At 35.8% G+C, this 15,815-nt stretch overlaps 2 protein-coding genes and 1 pseudogene across 2 annotated transcripts; 1 reads left to right on the top strand and 2 right to left on the bottom strand.

The window, feature by feature from the left end:
* Positions 1-9,302: 9,302 nt before the first annotated feature.
* LOC127080935 (AT-hook motif nuclear-localized protein 28-like) lies at positions 9,303-9,947 on the bottom strand. Its single transcript, XM_051021222.1, has one exon. It carries the CDS (start codon positions 9,945-9,947, stop codon positions 9,303-9,305), a length of 645 nt encoding a protein of 214 aa, XP_050877179.1.
* A 22-nt stretch (positions 9,948-9,969) lies between these two features.
* LOC127080936 (protein ESMERALDA 1-like) lies at positions 9,970-13,809 on the top strand (annotated as a pseudogene).
* A 365-nt stretch (positions 13,810-14,174) lies between these two features.
* On the bottom strand, positions 14,175-14,645 carry LOC127080937 (secreted RxLR effector protein 161-like). The gene has a single exon (XM_051021223.1). The coding sequence runs from the start codon at positions 14,643-14,645 to the stop codon at positions 14,175-14,177; it is 471 nt and encodes a 156-aa protein (XP_050877180.1).
* Positions 14,646-15,815: the final 1,170 nt, after the last annotated feature.

The following is a 15,815-nucleotide window of genomic DNA, read 5'->3' on the forward strand; positions in this document are numbered from 1 at the left end:
TCTGGGCTTCATGTTGTTTCTGGTCTCCCTGACAGAGTCTCTTAGGTATCTGAAGAGTAGTGCAGGAAGGCAGATCTTCACACCCTTGTGAATGCAATACAGAATGCACTTTTGATCTGCATTGATGTAATCAGAGGAGTTTGAGGCTGGGCGGTGGTGAATAGTTCCCAGAATAATCTTGAGCCACACTCTGAGGTTCTGATGCAGCTCTTTGTTCTTTGAAGGATTTCCTTCAGTGTTGGGTTTGAAGATGGTTGGATTGATTACTTCAGCAACGCGCCTTGATCTAGGATTGATGTTGTAAATCCTTTTTCCTCCATCTTTCTCCATGTTCAACAAAGAAGCAATTGACTCTTCAGTAATTACTATCTTTACCCCCAAAACATAGGAGACGATGAAATGGTCATCAGCATCTGCAAATCTCCAGAACTCCTTGATGAGAAGTGGGTAAACAGGGCCATAGAGCCTTTGGAAGTAGTTTTCCCAACCTTGTTGACGAAGTTCTTCAGTAAGATCAACTCCATTTCTTTTCAAGTTGTCAAAGTCCACCAGTGTTTCACATAACACATCCAATCCTTCAAAGGGAGTTGCTAGGTTGATGTGAGGTAAACGATCAAGGATATGGGGTTTTTTGTAAACTGGGGTGATGGAGACTCATGTAACAGTTGGAGTTGGAATGCTTGAAGTTTGAGCAGTTGAGCTTGATTCCATTTGTTGAGAAAAGTTGAAAATTTCTTGTTGTTGAGCATCCATAGTTGAAGAAGAAGATGAAGAGTTTGCAGAAATGCTTCAGAGAGGTTTAGGGTTTTAGAGAGGGTTTGAGAGTGAGTGAGAGTGATAAGTGTGTGAAAAGTGAGAAAAGTGTTTAAATACCCTAAGTTAAAACACATGCAAAACGACACACAATATTGCGTTAGCACAAAGCTCAAGTAAGCACGCTTGGGGGAGAAATGATTAAGGCTAATTAATGAATGTCTAATCCCAATAGTACGCACACTGCTCGAGGAGATCTCAAACGTTTCACCTTTGATCTTCTTCTGGACAGCTGTCTAGAAGTTCTAGGGTTAGACGCTAAGTGCTCCACGTGTTGATGTATCTGATCTTCAGGAATACCAAAGGATTGGTTCCTGGAGATTTCTAACTCAGATATCTTCTTAACTTGATAGAAGTATCAGAGTCAGAGGCAGAAATACATTTGTTTATGTCAGAGTCTCAATTTACATTTTCAGAGCCACACTTCATTCTGGACAATTTTGAATGTTCAGATTTTCTAAGATAAAAAGAAATCTATCTTCAGCTAGAGGCTTAGTAAAGATATTTGCCCATTGATGATCTGTATCAATGAACTTCAATGTTACTATCCCTTTCTGAACATAGTCTCTGATAAAATGATGTTTTATTTCAATGTGTTTAGCTCTGGAATGTAGAATGGGATTCTTACTTAGACAAATGGCAGCAGTATTATCACAGAAGATAGGAATGTTACTCTCAAAAATTTGCAGATCTTCTAACTGATGCTTCATCCAGAGCATCTGAGTTGTGCACAGTGATGCTGAGATATATTCTGCTTCTGCAGTTGATAGAGCGATAGTTGACTGTTTTTTGCTAGCCCAGGAGATTAGATTGTTTCCCAGAAGCTGGCAATTTCCAGATGTGCTTTTTCGTTCTAGTCTATCTCCTGCATAATCTGCATCACAGTAACCAGAAAGTCTATACTCTGATGTTTTCTTATACATCAGGCCCAGGTTAGGAGTTCCTTTCAGATACTTAAGAATTCTCTTAACTGCTGTTAAATGAGATTCTCTAGGATCTGATTGGAATCTGGCACAAAGACAGACACTAAAGAGAATATCAGGACGAGTAGCAGTCAGATAGAGAAGAGAGCCTATCATACCTCGATAGAGCTTCTGACAAACCTTTGAGCTTACTTCTTCTTTTTCAAGAATGCATGTTGGATGCATTGGAGTTTTTGCAGAGTTGCAGTTAGCCATGTCAAATTTCTTCAGAACATCTTTAATATATTTGCTTTGATGAATATATGTAACTTCTGAAGTTTGGTTAATTTGAATTCCTAAAAAGAACTTTAGTTCTTGCATTAGACTCATTTCAAATTCTGCCTGCATTAACTTAGAGAATTCTTGACAAACAGAGGCGTTAACTGAACCAAAAATAATGTCATCAACGTATATCTGGCATATCATGAGATCATTGTTAAGGTTATTACAGAAAAGTGTGGAGTCAACTTTCCCTCTGATAAAATTGTGTTCCAGAAGAAAATTGCTTAAACGTTCATACCAAGCTCTGGGAGCTTGTTTAAGTCCATATAAAGATTTTTTAAGTTTAAAAACATGTTCTGGAAAGTTTGGATTTTCAAAACCTAGAGGTTGGTTGACATACACTTCTTCTGATATATAACCATTAAGGAATGCACTCTTGACATCCATTTGATATAATTTAATAGAATGGTTAATAGCAAAAGATACAAGAAGACGAATAGATTCTAACCTTGCGACTGGAGCAAAAGTTTCATTATAATCAATACCTTCTTGTTGACTATAACCTTGAGCTACCAGTCGAGCTTTGTTTCTGACGACTTCTCCTTTCTCATTCAGCTTGTTTCTGAATACCCATCTGGTTCCAATAACGTGAGTGCCTCTGGGCTTTGGAACAAGATCCCAGACATCATTCTTTGTGAATTGATCTAATTCTTCTTGCATGGCTGAAACCCAGTCGTTATCTTGAAGTGCTTCATCACAGGACATAGGCTCAATCAGAGACACTAGTCCCAGAGGAGTATCTTCAGAGGTCCTGAAGGTAGATCTGGTTCTGACAGGTTCGTCCTTGTTTCCCAGAATCAAATCTTCAGATACGTTGATACGACTTTTAACTTTCTTTGGGATTTCTGGGGTTTTAATTTCTTCAGAGTTCTGAGTGACAGTTGCTTCTGGAGCTTTATCAGAACCTGCAAGGGTGATTTCTAAATCTGCAAAATCTTCAACTAGCTTTGACTTTTCAGGGTCAAGCTTATCATCAAATCTGACATGAATTGATTCTTCCACAATTTTGGTTTCTGTGTTGTATACTCTGTAGCCTTTAGAGCGTTTTGAGTATCCTAACATAATACCTTTCTGTGCTTTGGAATCAAACTTGTTCAGATGTTCTTTAGTGTTTAAAATAAAGCAAGAACATCCAAAAGGATGAAAATATGAAATGTTTGGTTTTCTTCCTTTACACAGTTCATAGGGAGTCTTTTCCAGAATGGGTCTTATAGAGATTCTATTCTGAATGTAACACGCTGTATTTACAGCTTCTGCCCAAAAGTGCTTTGCCACATTAGTTTCATTGATCATGGTTCTAGCCATCTCTTGGAGTGTCCTATTCTTCCTCTCTACAACTCCATTTTGTTGTGGAGTTCTAGGGCAGGAGAAATCATGGGATATTCCATTAGAGTCAAATAATTCTTCAAAATCTTTGTTTTCAAATTCTCCACCATGATCACTTCTGACTCTAACAATTTTAGCATCAAATTCTTTTTGCACTTTGGAGCAGAAACTAGTGAATACAGAGTGAGACTCACTCTTGTGCTTTAGGAATTTCACCCAAGTCCAGCGACTGTAATCATCAACAATGACTAGTCCATACTTCTTTCCATTGACTGATGCTGTTTTCACAGGACCAAATAAGTCAATGTGGAGAAGTTCCAGAGGCTTAGAGGTAGAAACAACATTTTTCTTTTTAAAGGATGTTTTAGAAAATTTTCCTTTCTGACATGCTTCACACAGAGCATCTGAAGAAAACTTCAGTTTAGGTAGGCCTCTGACTAACTCAAGTTTGTTTAGCTGAGAAAGTTTCCTCATGCTAATGTGGCCCAAGCGTCTATGCCATACCCATTGCTCTTTATGAACAGACATCAGACATTTAACATTTTGTTCTTTTAAATCAGAAAGATTAATTTTATAAATGTTGTTTTTCCCCTTGCCTGTGAAAAGGACAGAGCCATCGTTCTGATTAATGGCTTTACATGTTTTTTTATTAAAGATTACATCATAACCGTTATCACTTAATTGACTTATGGATAACAAGTTATGCATTAATCCTTCTACGTAAAGAACATCAGATATAGAGGGAAGAGTACCATTACCAATAGTTCCGGAGCCTCTGATCCTTCCTTTCTGATCTCCTCCGAAACCTACGAATCCAGCATCTTTAAGTTCCAGGCTTTGGAACATAGACTTTCTTCCCGTCATGTGTCGCGAGCATCCAGAGTCTAGGTACCATGACTGGTGTCTGAACTTTGCTGCATAGGATATCTGCAACATACACAATCTTATCTTTTGGTACCCAGAATCTCTTGGGTCCTCTTTGATTAGTCTTCCCAGAGTTTCTCATAACTTTGGGTTTTCTAGCATTTTCAAATTTTTGTTCTTGTGTGTGTGTATAGTGATATGAAAATGGAGATTTAAGTTGGTCACTAGAAGAAGTTTTAACTTCCTTAGGATCATACCCAATTCCTTTTTTATTGTTCTGACTGACTCCATAAATCATGGATGCCATAATACTCCTACCTATTCCATTTTTCAGAAATTCTTGAAAGGCTTCTTCGTATTTATAAATTATTGCATTTGAAGTTTGTGGAGTTTAAGATAACGCTTCTTCTAATTCTAAGCTTTTTCTTTTTGCTCCATCTCTTTCTAATGTTAACAATCTGATTGTATCTTCTTATGCTAGAATTGTCATCTCAAGCTTGCCACATTCTTCAAATTTTGCTTTAAGACAGCCTTTAATGTTTTTAAACTTTTGTTTTAATTTCTGATATGAGCTAAGAGTTTCTGACAAACAAGATTCTAGATCAGATCGAGAAAGTTCAGAAAATATCTCTTCAGATTCTTCATCTGAGCTACTCCTGGATGTGGTAGCCATAAGTGCCACATTGGCCTGTTCATCAGAGTCAGATTCTGATGATCCAGATTCACTATCATCCCAGGTAGCCATCAGTCCTTTCTTTGTCCTGAAGGTATTTTTCTTGAAGGTTTCTTTTCTAGGGTTGTCTTTCTTTAGCTTGGGGCATTCATTCCTGTAATGACCTGTTTCTTTACATTCATAACAGGTAATATCTTTGTTAGATTTACCTTTTGAAGTTGATTCTGATCGATCCCCTCTGGGTCTTGGTCTTCTGAAGTTGTTGTTCCTCTTTTTCTAGAGTTGCTTAACTATTCTGGTTAGTAGGGACAATTCTTCTTCATCATCAGAGTCTTCTGGTTCAGAGTTGTCAGCATCTTCAGTTTCTGCCTGGAGAGCTTTGGTTCTGTCAAGTTTGCGTCTTTCAGGTCTGGACTTTAATGCTACAGACTTGTTCCTGTTCTGAGGCTCATCTTCCTCTAGTTCTATCTCATGGCTTCTGAGAGAACTGACAAGTTCTTCAAGGCTAATATTGTTCAGATCCTTTGACAGCTTCAGAGCAGTAACCATAGGTCTCCATTTCTTTGGCAGACTTCTGACTATCTTTTTGACATGGTCTGCAGTTGTGTATCCTTTGTCTAGAACCTTGAGACCTGCAATCAGAGTTTGGAATCTAGAGAACATTGCCTCTATGGCTTCATCATCCTCCATTTTGAAGGCTTCATATTTCTGGATAAGCGCCAGAGCCTTTGTCTCTTTGACTTGAGAGTTTCCTTCATGAGTCATCCTTAGAGAGTCAAGTATGTCTTTGGCTGTTTCTCTGTTGGTGATCTTTTCATACTCGTTGTAAGATATAGCATTTAGAAGTATGGTTCTGGCCTTGTGATGATTCTTGAAAACTCGTTTCTGATCATCTGACATCTTACTTCTGGGAACTTCAGCTCCATCCTCTGTGACAGGAGGTTTGTATCCATCTGTGACAATGTCCCAGAGATCAGCATCATAGCCTAGAAAGAAACTTTCTATTCTATCTTTCCAGTAATCGAATTTCTCTCCATCAAAGACAGGAGGCTTAGCATTGTAACTATCCTTTTCATTTGTGTAGGCCATAGTTTTTCTCTTTCTGGATCTCTCTACACTGTTAAGTGTTTGATTAGAAAATCAATAACAGAGCCGGAGCTCTGATACCAATTGAAGGTGAGAAAAACAAGAAAGGGGGGTTTGAATTGTTTGGAAAAATAAGCGCTTTGTCAAAATGAAAAACACACAATGATTTTATACTAGTTCGCTTATAACACAAAGCTACTCCAGTCCACCCGGCCGAGGTGATTTCGCCTTCAACAAGGACTTAATCCACTAATCTTGAAAGATTACAAACAACGTCTAAGAGAAAGATCTCTTAGTCCTCTCAAGTATACAGACTACACAGAGTCACTTGAGGAAATAAACAAACAATAGATAAAAGATTTATGTAATCTAGAGTGCTTCTAAGATAAGCAAGTATTACAATAGTAAGAATAAAGTGATTCACGTTATAAGCAACAACTTCGTGAAGATTTAGAGAGCAAGAGTGTTTTCTTGAGCGTTGATGTTTCAGTATAATTTTTCCTTGTATGTCTTGTGTGCTGAATGTTGATTTGCAGTCCTTTATATAGATAAGTCAGGTAGAGGTTGAAACTGGTGGATATTAAAATGAATTTACGCCATCACTTAAATAGCTTCTGCAGGATAACTTTCTCTCCTTGAAATGACTACTTACCACATATAGTATCTTCTTTATTGAAATTGGAGATTAACGTCTCTTTTTGTATTAGGAAATCCATTTGCAAACCTTTACTTGACTTTAACGTTACTCTTTCATAATTAGCAATTCCATGATCAGAGTCTTCGTGTATCTGAGAATCTTGGAGTCTTGCTTCTAATGTTGATCTCTTTTGGATTCTGATGGATTCTTCAGATAGCGCTGATAAGTTCTGGAGTTTTAGAGATAGCGTTGATCAGAGTCAGAACTTCTAGAGCTTACTTCTTGTTCAGATGCTTCTGATACTTTGCTGTTTTGCTCAGAGTTAGACTTTCTTGAACGTGTTTCAACTTCAGATGCTTCTGATCATTTGATAATTTGTATCTGATCTGGTTCCGTATCTGATGACGTCATCAGATTTCTTCCTTCTTTCTTTAGAACCCTGCACACTTAGAAACTTTTCGTTAGGGTGCCATTTTTGGTTTCATCCTTTGTTATCATCAAAATCAAGGAATCTGTTGTAGAACAATTTTTGTTCTTACAGCTAGAGCATAACATGTTTTTTCCAATAACGAGTATCTGGTCTCAAAATCAATAAACCTTTACCTCAAGTAATAGAAGGCATGCTCTTTTTTTCCTGTTTTATCGTGTTGTCCCAACATTCACCCCATAGATTCATCGATCACTATTAAGTACATTATGAGTGGCATTCCTGGAACCTCTGGTATGAGGATCAGTGGCTCTTGCAAGTATTGTTTGATTTTATCAAATGCCCTATTGGAAATCATCGTTCCACTCAATCACTTGGTGTTTTCTTAATAACTTGAATATCAATTCGCAGTTTGTCGTTACATGTGAGATGAATCTGAAGATGTAGTTTAGTGTGCCCAGAAAGCCACCGACTTCTTTTTCTGTTCTAGGAGATGGCATGTTTTGAATAGCTCTAACTTTGTCAAGATGAACCTCAATTCCTTGCTGGATGATAATGAATCCATGTAGCTTACTAGATCTGACCCCGAAGTTACACTTTGCCGAGTTTAGTCATAGCTTGTACTTTCTCATTCATGCAAACAACTTACTTATGTGAGTAAGGTGCTCGTCCTTCTCCTGAGATTTAGCAATCATATTGTCGACGTATACTTAGATCTCTTTATACATCATGTCATGAAATAGAGTCACTAGGGCTCTCTGATATGTTGCCCCCACATTCTTTAGACCTAAAGGTATTACCTTATAACAGAATATGTCCCAAGGGATGATGAAAGTAGTTTTCTCCATGTCTTCGAGAGACATCTTTATTTGATTATATCCATAGTAACCATTCATAAATGAGAAGACATTGGACAATATGGTATTGTCGACCAACACGTCAATGTGAGGCAAATGAAAGTCATCCTTCGGGCTTGCCTTGTTTAGGTCTCTATAGTATACACACATCTAAACTTTACCATCCTTCTTAGGGACTAGTATTATATTTGTGACACACTGGGAGTAGTTGGACACGGTTAATAAGCATGCATCAAACTGTTTTTTGACTTCTCCACAGATTTTAAGGGCCATATCATGTCTTATCCTTCTGAGATTTTGCTTGATAGGTGAGCATTGTGACTAAAGTGGCAATTTATGCATAACAATGTTGGTGTCCAACCCTGGCATATATTGGTTTGACCAAGAGAAGATATCCACGTACTCTTGCAATAACTTGACTAGTTCTTGCTGCGCATTCTTTTCTAGAGATGCCCCAATTTTGACTTCTTTTCTGGCTTCCTCTGTCCCTAGGTTTATGACTTTCACCGACTCTTGATGGAGCTGAATCTCTTTCTTTTCTTTCTCAAGAAGTCTGGATAGTTCTTCTAGAAGTTCACAATCTTCCTCATCGTCTTCTTCGGTGCAGTTAATTGGGAACTCGAGGTCATAAGGGATCATAGTCGTGGTATGTTCAATGGGTTCATTTAGTCTTCATAATTATTATGGTTTATTTTTAGAAATGTGTTATGGAATATTAAACATAAACTATTTTTTAAAAGTTAAGGGGGAATCTAAACTTTTTTTTACGTGAGCTTTTTCTTGTTTTTATAATAAAACCATTACAAAATTGTATCCACTAAACAAAAAAATATAGAAGAAATGAGAAATCAATGTTTGTATTATGAGAGATATAAATCCCCTTTTTGTATCCAAATAGTAGATATTGGGTGACATATGTGGTCTTAAGAGTGTCCATACTATATCAAATAAATTAATGTGAAGGTACTCTAAATCAATACAAAAAATATATAAAAAATTGAAACATCTGGGCCAAAAGAAAAAAAAAGAATATATACGTTATAAGAAGTGAATGTTTTATTATAGGTCATGAAAAACTATAATTTACACTCACAGTGATTATTCATGCATATAGAAATCAATAATAATTATAAAAACACGTTGAAAATAATTGTTATATTATTGTCCAACAGACTAGAAGAAGACAACACATATATAAAAAACATTTAAATAGAGGGAATTAAACACCATGATCAAGACGTACAAAGGGACACATAAATGTTTTAATTATTAATCTCTCCTTAATAGGACATAACAACAAGAAATTAATTTGATTTATTCAAACATTGAAAAGACTTAACAAATCACATTGGAAACACTGAGAGTATTTTTGTAACTAGTAATGATCATTACGGGTGGAGCGGTTGTGATTCCACTGCATGAAATTCAAATTTGGTGGAAGAGAAGGGTGAATCATTTGATAATCTGGTTGAGCTGAACTAGAACCAATAACATTGATGTCTCGCACATGAGTTCCATTATTGTTGTTAATTGTGGATTCATATGTAACTTGATCAACATTAGGAATGACACCGCCAACATACATTGTGTCATTCTCTTCGACTTCTTGAAAAACTCCGTTAATAATTGCCACCCTATGAAACTCCGGATTTTTAAAAAGAGTGGCTCTAATGGAAACAACACCGACAGCCTCTATCTTCCCACCAATAACACCACCAATCACCTGTCTTCGATCTCCATAAAAATAAATGGAAAATGACGAATGTGATTGGTCAGCAATAAATTGGTGAGAAATACCAACAAGGTTGGAATTCACATAAGTTCCAGAGAGAAATGCCATATGCAATGTTCCTTTGATAGGGAAAGTAGGGACACGAGATATGGGGTGCACAAGGGTAACATTAGAGACAAGACCAGAACCACTTAACACAGTGATATTAGCCTGATGACTTTGAGCCAAGTTGACGAGTGTCTCAACCACATCATTTCCAGCAGGAATCTGAATGAAAATGGGTTCCATTAATATGTTAGGGTTTCCCTCAATGACAACAGGTGGTTTGGGTCTATTCTTAGAGCCTAAGGGTCTACCTTTTGGTTTTTTGGAAGAGGATGAGGCAAGGAACTCCCTTGAATCTACAGGGAGATTATTCTGTCTCATAAGGAACAATTGTGATGTTGTTGGTGTTAGCATAATGTTGTTGGTGGTGGTGGAAGTGATGTGAGTGGCCATGTTGTTCTCTCTATTAGATCCTACCATGGCATATGAGCTACCTCAGAGTGTGTCTAATCTCAGTAAGGATATATATTCTTAGAGTTTATGGAAGAGACAAAAAATGTAACATAAATAAAGAGAAATGAAGATATATCTGTTATAAATAGGCTTGAATACATATCAATCATTTTTATTTTGTAATAAAAAATGGTATAGTCAATAAATCAAATTCATTAGTCAACATTAAATGAACCATATTTGAATCGCATTAGTATAAATTTGAAATATAAAACTAATACAAGAGTTGTCTTACTAAAAAGGTTGAATCTAGAATGATTGACTAGTCTCCTACAACATGACAAATTAAAGAGCACAACTATCAATTAATAATATAATCATTTTTTATTAAAAATATTCATTAATATATCCTAAACAATAATATTTAAAATTTTCATATTCTATATGTGTATAATTCATAACCTAAAAATACATATTTTAAAATTTAATGATATAAGTTTGAGTCCGAGTCAACAATCCAATTAACCTGATTGAACAAAATAGAATTTTCATTAATATTTTCATAACGGATAAATTTGAGTCAACAATCCAATTAACCTACGACCAATTTGCATATTTAGCGCATTTGGTTTTGTGTCTAGTATACTTTCTTTTCTTAGAATAAATATATATTGTCAACATATTAACCAAAACAAAAATTGTTCTGTAATCGGGACAAGAATTGAAAATTCTATTTGACTAATTAAATCTACCATATAAGAAAATAAAAATCTCTGGAAAACTCTCTTCTATCCTTTCTTCTAAATCTGCCACCTCACCAAAATGAGGGCAATTTGTGTCCTAAATTTACTTTTTGAAACCAATGATGTCATATGGTTTAACTATAACTATATGTTTATTGTTTTATGCATTTAATTTGTTTGTTACATTTGGATCATTGATGATGTAACTTAGTTCTCTTTATTTCCAAACCAAATATTCAAATTCAACTTTTCCTCTTATATCTTTTCCCAATGTCATATCCAAATTCAAATTTCTTTTATCTTTTCTATCACTTTTCACATATCACTTTTCACTTCCCTCTTCTCTCACCTCTCTCACCACGATAATCACTTTTTCTTCCTCTTCTTCTTTATTTTCTCTTCCTCTTCTTCTTCCTCCTATGTAAAAACCTAAATCAATCTTCTTCTTCATTTTTCAAGTAAAATCAAATCCACGTCTCAAATGGTAGAAAATCGGCAGTGAGATTGTTCCGATGAGATTCTGATTGTGGTGGTTCAGTCTCTCGCCGGTAATGCTTCGGGGAAACAATGGGTGAATCTGATGTGCACGATCATGATCGACTTATGTTGTTATAATTGCATCACGTGTTATATAACCTTCTTCTACTTTCCTTTGTTTGTTTAGGGTTTTGTGTAATTGAAGTTCAAAATTGTTGTTAATGAAAATGATAATTATGGTATTATCTTTGTTGGTTTGTTATATTATTGTATCTTTTATGTTGATGGTGATTGTTTTTTGTCAATTTGTTGTTGATTTGGTTGAAAATTGATGATGGAGATGGTGGTGTAGGTTTGAATGGTGATGATATGTTGAAGATGGTGAGTTATTACTACATATTTGAATCATATGTTTCTGATTTACTATTTTTTACAGCGGTGTGCGGTTTCGCGGTGGTATATCTGCGGTGGTGACAATCATGACTTTCTTAAGTACTCATTCATATATTGTCAATAAGATCAAAGGTAAGACATTATTTTTAGTTCATTCTACTTGAAACTTTTTCTTACTGATGTAATAAACTTATCATTTCATAGGCTCAAAGATTGATTTTGTTTTTCTTTTTCCGTTCTAAGAGCTTGGGAACAGTCAGTCCTTATAATTTTGAGTCATCTTATACTGATAACATGTTATGACCGTGTAATTTATGAGCTTATGAAGTGTAATTTGAAGCCATTTAATTTATGAAGTGTTCAATTTTGTCAGGATACCTTATGTAGGAATTGATGTTGTTGGTTGTTGCTGTATATTATATTGTTGTAGGAGAGTATGTTGGGAAATCATACCTACATATTCTTCCACCATTTTGTGTCGCATATTATTTTTGATTTTTTTTAAATGTTGTTGACATGGCTACCCGAATCTATTGGATACATATATGTAAATGCTAATGGTGGTTTAAATCAGCAGAGGACATCAATTAGTGTTTTTAGTACATTCTGTGTTTTCAAATATTGAAAACATATTCAATTTATTCTTATTCACTTACTTTGTGAATAATGTCATTGCTTTATAGATATGCAGTGTTGTTGTTGTGGTTGGCTATCTAAATGCCACCCTTGTATTCCCCAACTTCCATTATCATAGCAAATGGAAAGATCACAAGTTTTTTTAATTTGTGTTTCTGACCTATTTTGTCATATGGAATATTTTGAGTTATATTCGTGCTTTTTAATATTTATTGATTGTCATGCATTTCTTAAGGTCCACGATGGTGTTTTAATTTAGTTTGAAACAACCTAAATTGATACATAATATTTCTCGTGTCCAACGAATTCAGGAATATTTATGATGAAGAATATTTTATGGATACCCTTAAAAATGATGTACGAGTGGTTGACAAAATTCCTAAGTTCCTAGTGGAAAGATTTGGCAGCAAAATGACAAATGTTCACAATTTCAAGATCAGGGCATGGTCCACCATTCAGCTTTATAGAGACGTGGTACTCCCGAAAGTTACTTGAAGAAAAGTGAGTATATGATGTTTGTTGATGACATAATTTTGTAATTTATTTTGATCTCAAATAGTTATTACTTAAACAATTTGAGGTTATTGATGTGGCGCCTGATGATAAGGAGGCTTAAAAGTTTAAACATGTATTGAATTTAATTTTATTCATGCAGGGTTATAAGTTTTTCACCTTATGCAATTAGATTGTCTTTTGATGATCCTCCAATTGTCCAGCATCTTAGGTGCTTAGCAAATTATGAGGCTTTATGGTTCTCAAGATCTATATTAACCATAGGTGAATCTTTGGTTAAAAGAATTAGATAGCATAATGCCATTAATGGTGGTAAATATGTTTCAGTACATCTTCATTTTGAAAAGGTTAGTTTTTATCAAATATGAATGTCTATCAGTATATATTATGAATATTGAAAATACAAGTTAATCTTTGGTGTAACCAATGTCACATGGTTTTCATTCACAGGATATGGTTGCTTTCTCCTGTTGTGTTTTTTATGGTGGAAACTTGAGGAACAAAACATGAGTACTGCAAGAGAAATAGGTTTAAGAGGGAAATTTATAAAAGTTGGACGAGTCATACGTTCTAGAGCAATCATGATCAATGGGAAGTGCCTCCTCTGTTGGTGCACAAGGTGATAAAGATGAACAATGAACAAGAGAGAGAGAAGAGAGAATGATAATAAACTTCCACTACTCTTGAAATGGTTACAAAATGGTTGCACAGAAAAATGCACGCGCACACACACACACACTGCAAAAGGAATTAAAAGGTAATAATGCTCACACCACTCACTTGCTTACATACAAGTGGAAATATTAGGGAAAAATAAAATACCCTCTAACAAACTTTGTCAACAAGTTTCTACAAAATATGAATTAATTCTAATACCATCTCTTAATTCATATTCAACTTAACCAAAACTAACAACACCAATTCCATCCCATAAGAGGAGAAATTGATCAATCTTCATCGCATTTGTTAGAACATCTGCCAACTGCTTCTGGGTGCTATAGTGCACAACTTCTAGCACTCAATTCTGAACCTGATTTCCTAGAAAGTGATACTTGGTCTCAATATGCTTGCTTCTTCCATGCAGCATTAGGTTCTTGGCAAGATTGATTGTAAATTTTTTATTGATTATTAGTTTCAGAGGCTTGTTTACCTTGATATTCAGATCCTGTAGTAAATTCAAAAGCCACACTGCTTGACATGCAGTCACAACACCCGCAATATACTATGCTACACAGGTTAACAAAGCAACCACTGGTTACTTCATGGAACACCGAGAAATATGACTTCCCAGAAACTTAAACAAGTATCCATAAGTACTTCTTTTATCAACTTTGTCTCCACACCAATCAGAATCTAAGTAACTCAGAAGTTCTGAGCCAGTTTCAGCACCTGAAGGGAACAAAAATCCATATTTTGGAGTTCCCTTTATATACCTCAGAGTTCTGGCAACATTTTGGTAATGAGACCACATCGGTTTACTCATAAAACTACTCGTCATTCCAAGTGCATAGCAAATATCAGGTCTGGTATTACACAAATACCTCAGAGACCCTACCAACTGCTTGAACATTATCACATCTATATCATCACCATCAGTATCAGAATCCAATTTTTGATTTGTATCAGCAGGTGTGACATCAACTTTACAACTCAACAACTCAAACCTCTTCAGAAGCTCAAGTTCGTATTTCATCTGATGTAAAATTATGCCTTTCTTAGAGTACATAATTTACATCCCTATAAAATAAACCATATTTCCTAGATCAGTCATCTCAAACTCATTCATCACCTCCTTCTTGAACTTAGTTATCTCATGTTCACAACTTCCTATTAGAAATATGTCATCAACATACAGACACACCATAATCATATTTCCTTCAGAAGTATGTTGAACATAGACACCATACTCCATCTAACATTTCTGAAATCTCTGCTTCTTGAAAAATGAATCAATTTTAAGATTCCAAGCTCTAGGGACTTGCTTCAGTCCATACAAGGCTTTGTGTAATATGTACACCATCCCTTCCTGATTCTTTTTCTCAAATCCAGGAAGTTGTGACACATAAACCTCTTCTCCTAATGGACTGTTAAGAAATGCATATCTCACGTATAAATGCATTAGAGGCCAATTCCTGTTAGCAACTATCGCAATCAGCAACCTAATTATTTCATGTCTTGCTACATGCGCAAACACTTCAAAATAATATAACCCAGGTTTCTGCAGAAAACCTCTTACAACTAACCTTGCTTTGTGTTTTCCAATTGATCCATCTGGCTTTGGCTTCACCTTATAAACCCATCTCATGCTAATGGCTTTCTTATTCTTTGGAAGTTATGTCAGCTTCCAAGTTTTGTTTCTCTCTATGGCATTAAGTTCTTCTTTCATGGCCTTCAGCCATACTTTCTTCTTGAGAGCTACTAATATGGCATACTGAATAATTTCCCCTTTAGTATCTTGCAGAATGTCAAACTATGCAAACCTTCTCGGAATGCTTTTTAATCTTTGTGGCCTCTGAACTTGTTTAGAACCCTCTGATTACACTACGCCAAAAACTGGAATAGACAGCGCCCCTTAGAGGGCGCTTTATTACAAAAGCGCACTCTAAAGTGAAGAGAAAAAATAAGGAGCGAACAACTGGAATAGACAGCGCACTTTAGAGGCCGCTTTTGTAATAAAGCGCCCTCTAAGGTGAAGCGAAAAAATAAGGAGGAGATAGAGGGACAACAATACAGGGCGCTTTTTAGAAAGCGCCCTCTAAGGTTACCCTTAGAGGGCGCTTTTAAAAAAGCGCTCTATAAGTCCATGTGCATTTCCAGTTTATAAAGCGCTTTTGGAAAGCCTTAGAGAGCGCTTTTAGAAGCGCCCTCTTAGGCCCCCTTTAGAGGGCGCTTTTGT

This window comes from Lathyrus oleraceus, chromosome 5 (genome assembly GCF_024323335.1).
Source record: "Lathyrus oleraceus cultivar Zhongwan6 chromosome 5, CAAS_Psat_ZW6_1.0, whole genome shotgun sequence".
Taxonomy (NCBI): Eukaryota; Viridiplantae; Streptophyta; class Magnoliopsida; order Fabales; family Fabaceae; genus Lathyrus; species Lathyrus oleraceus.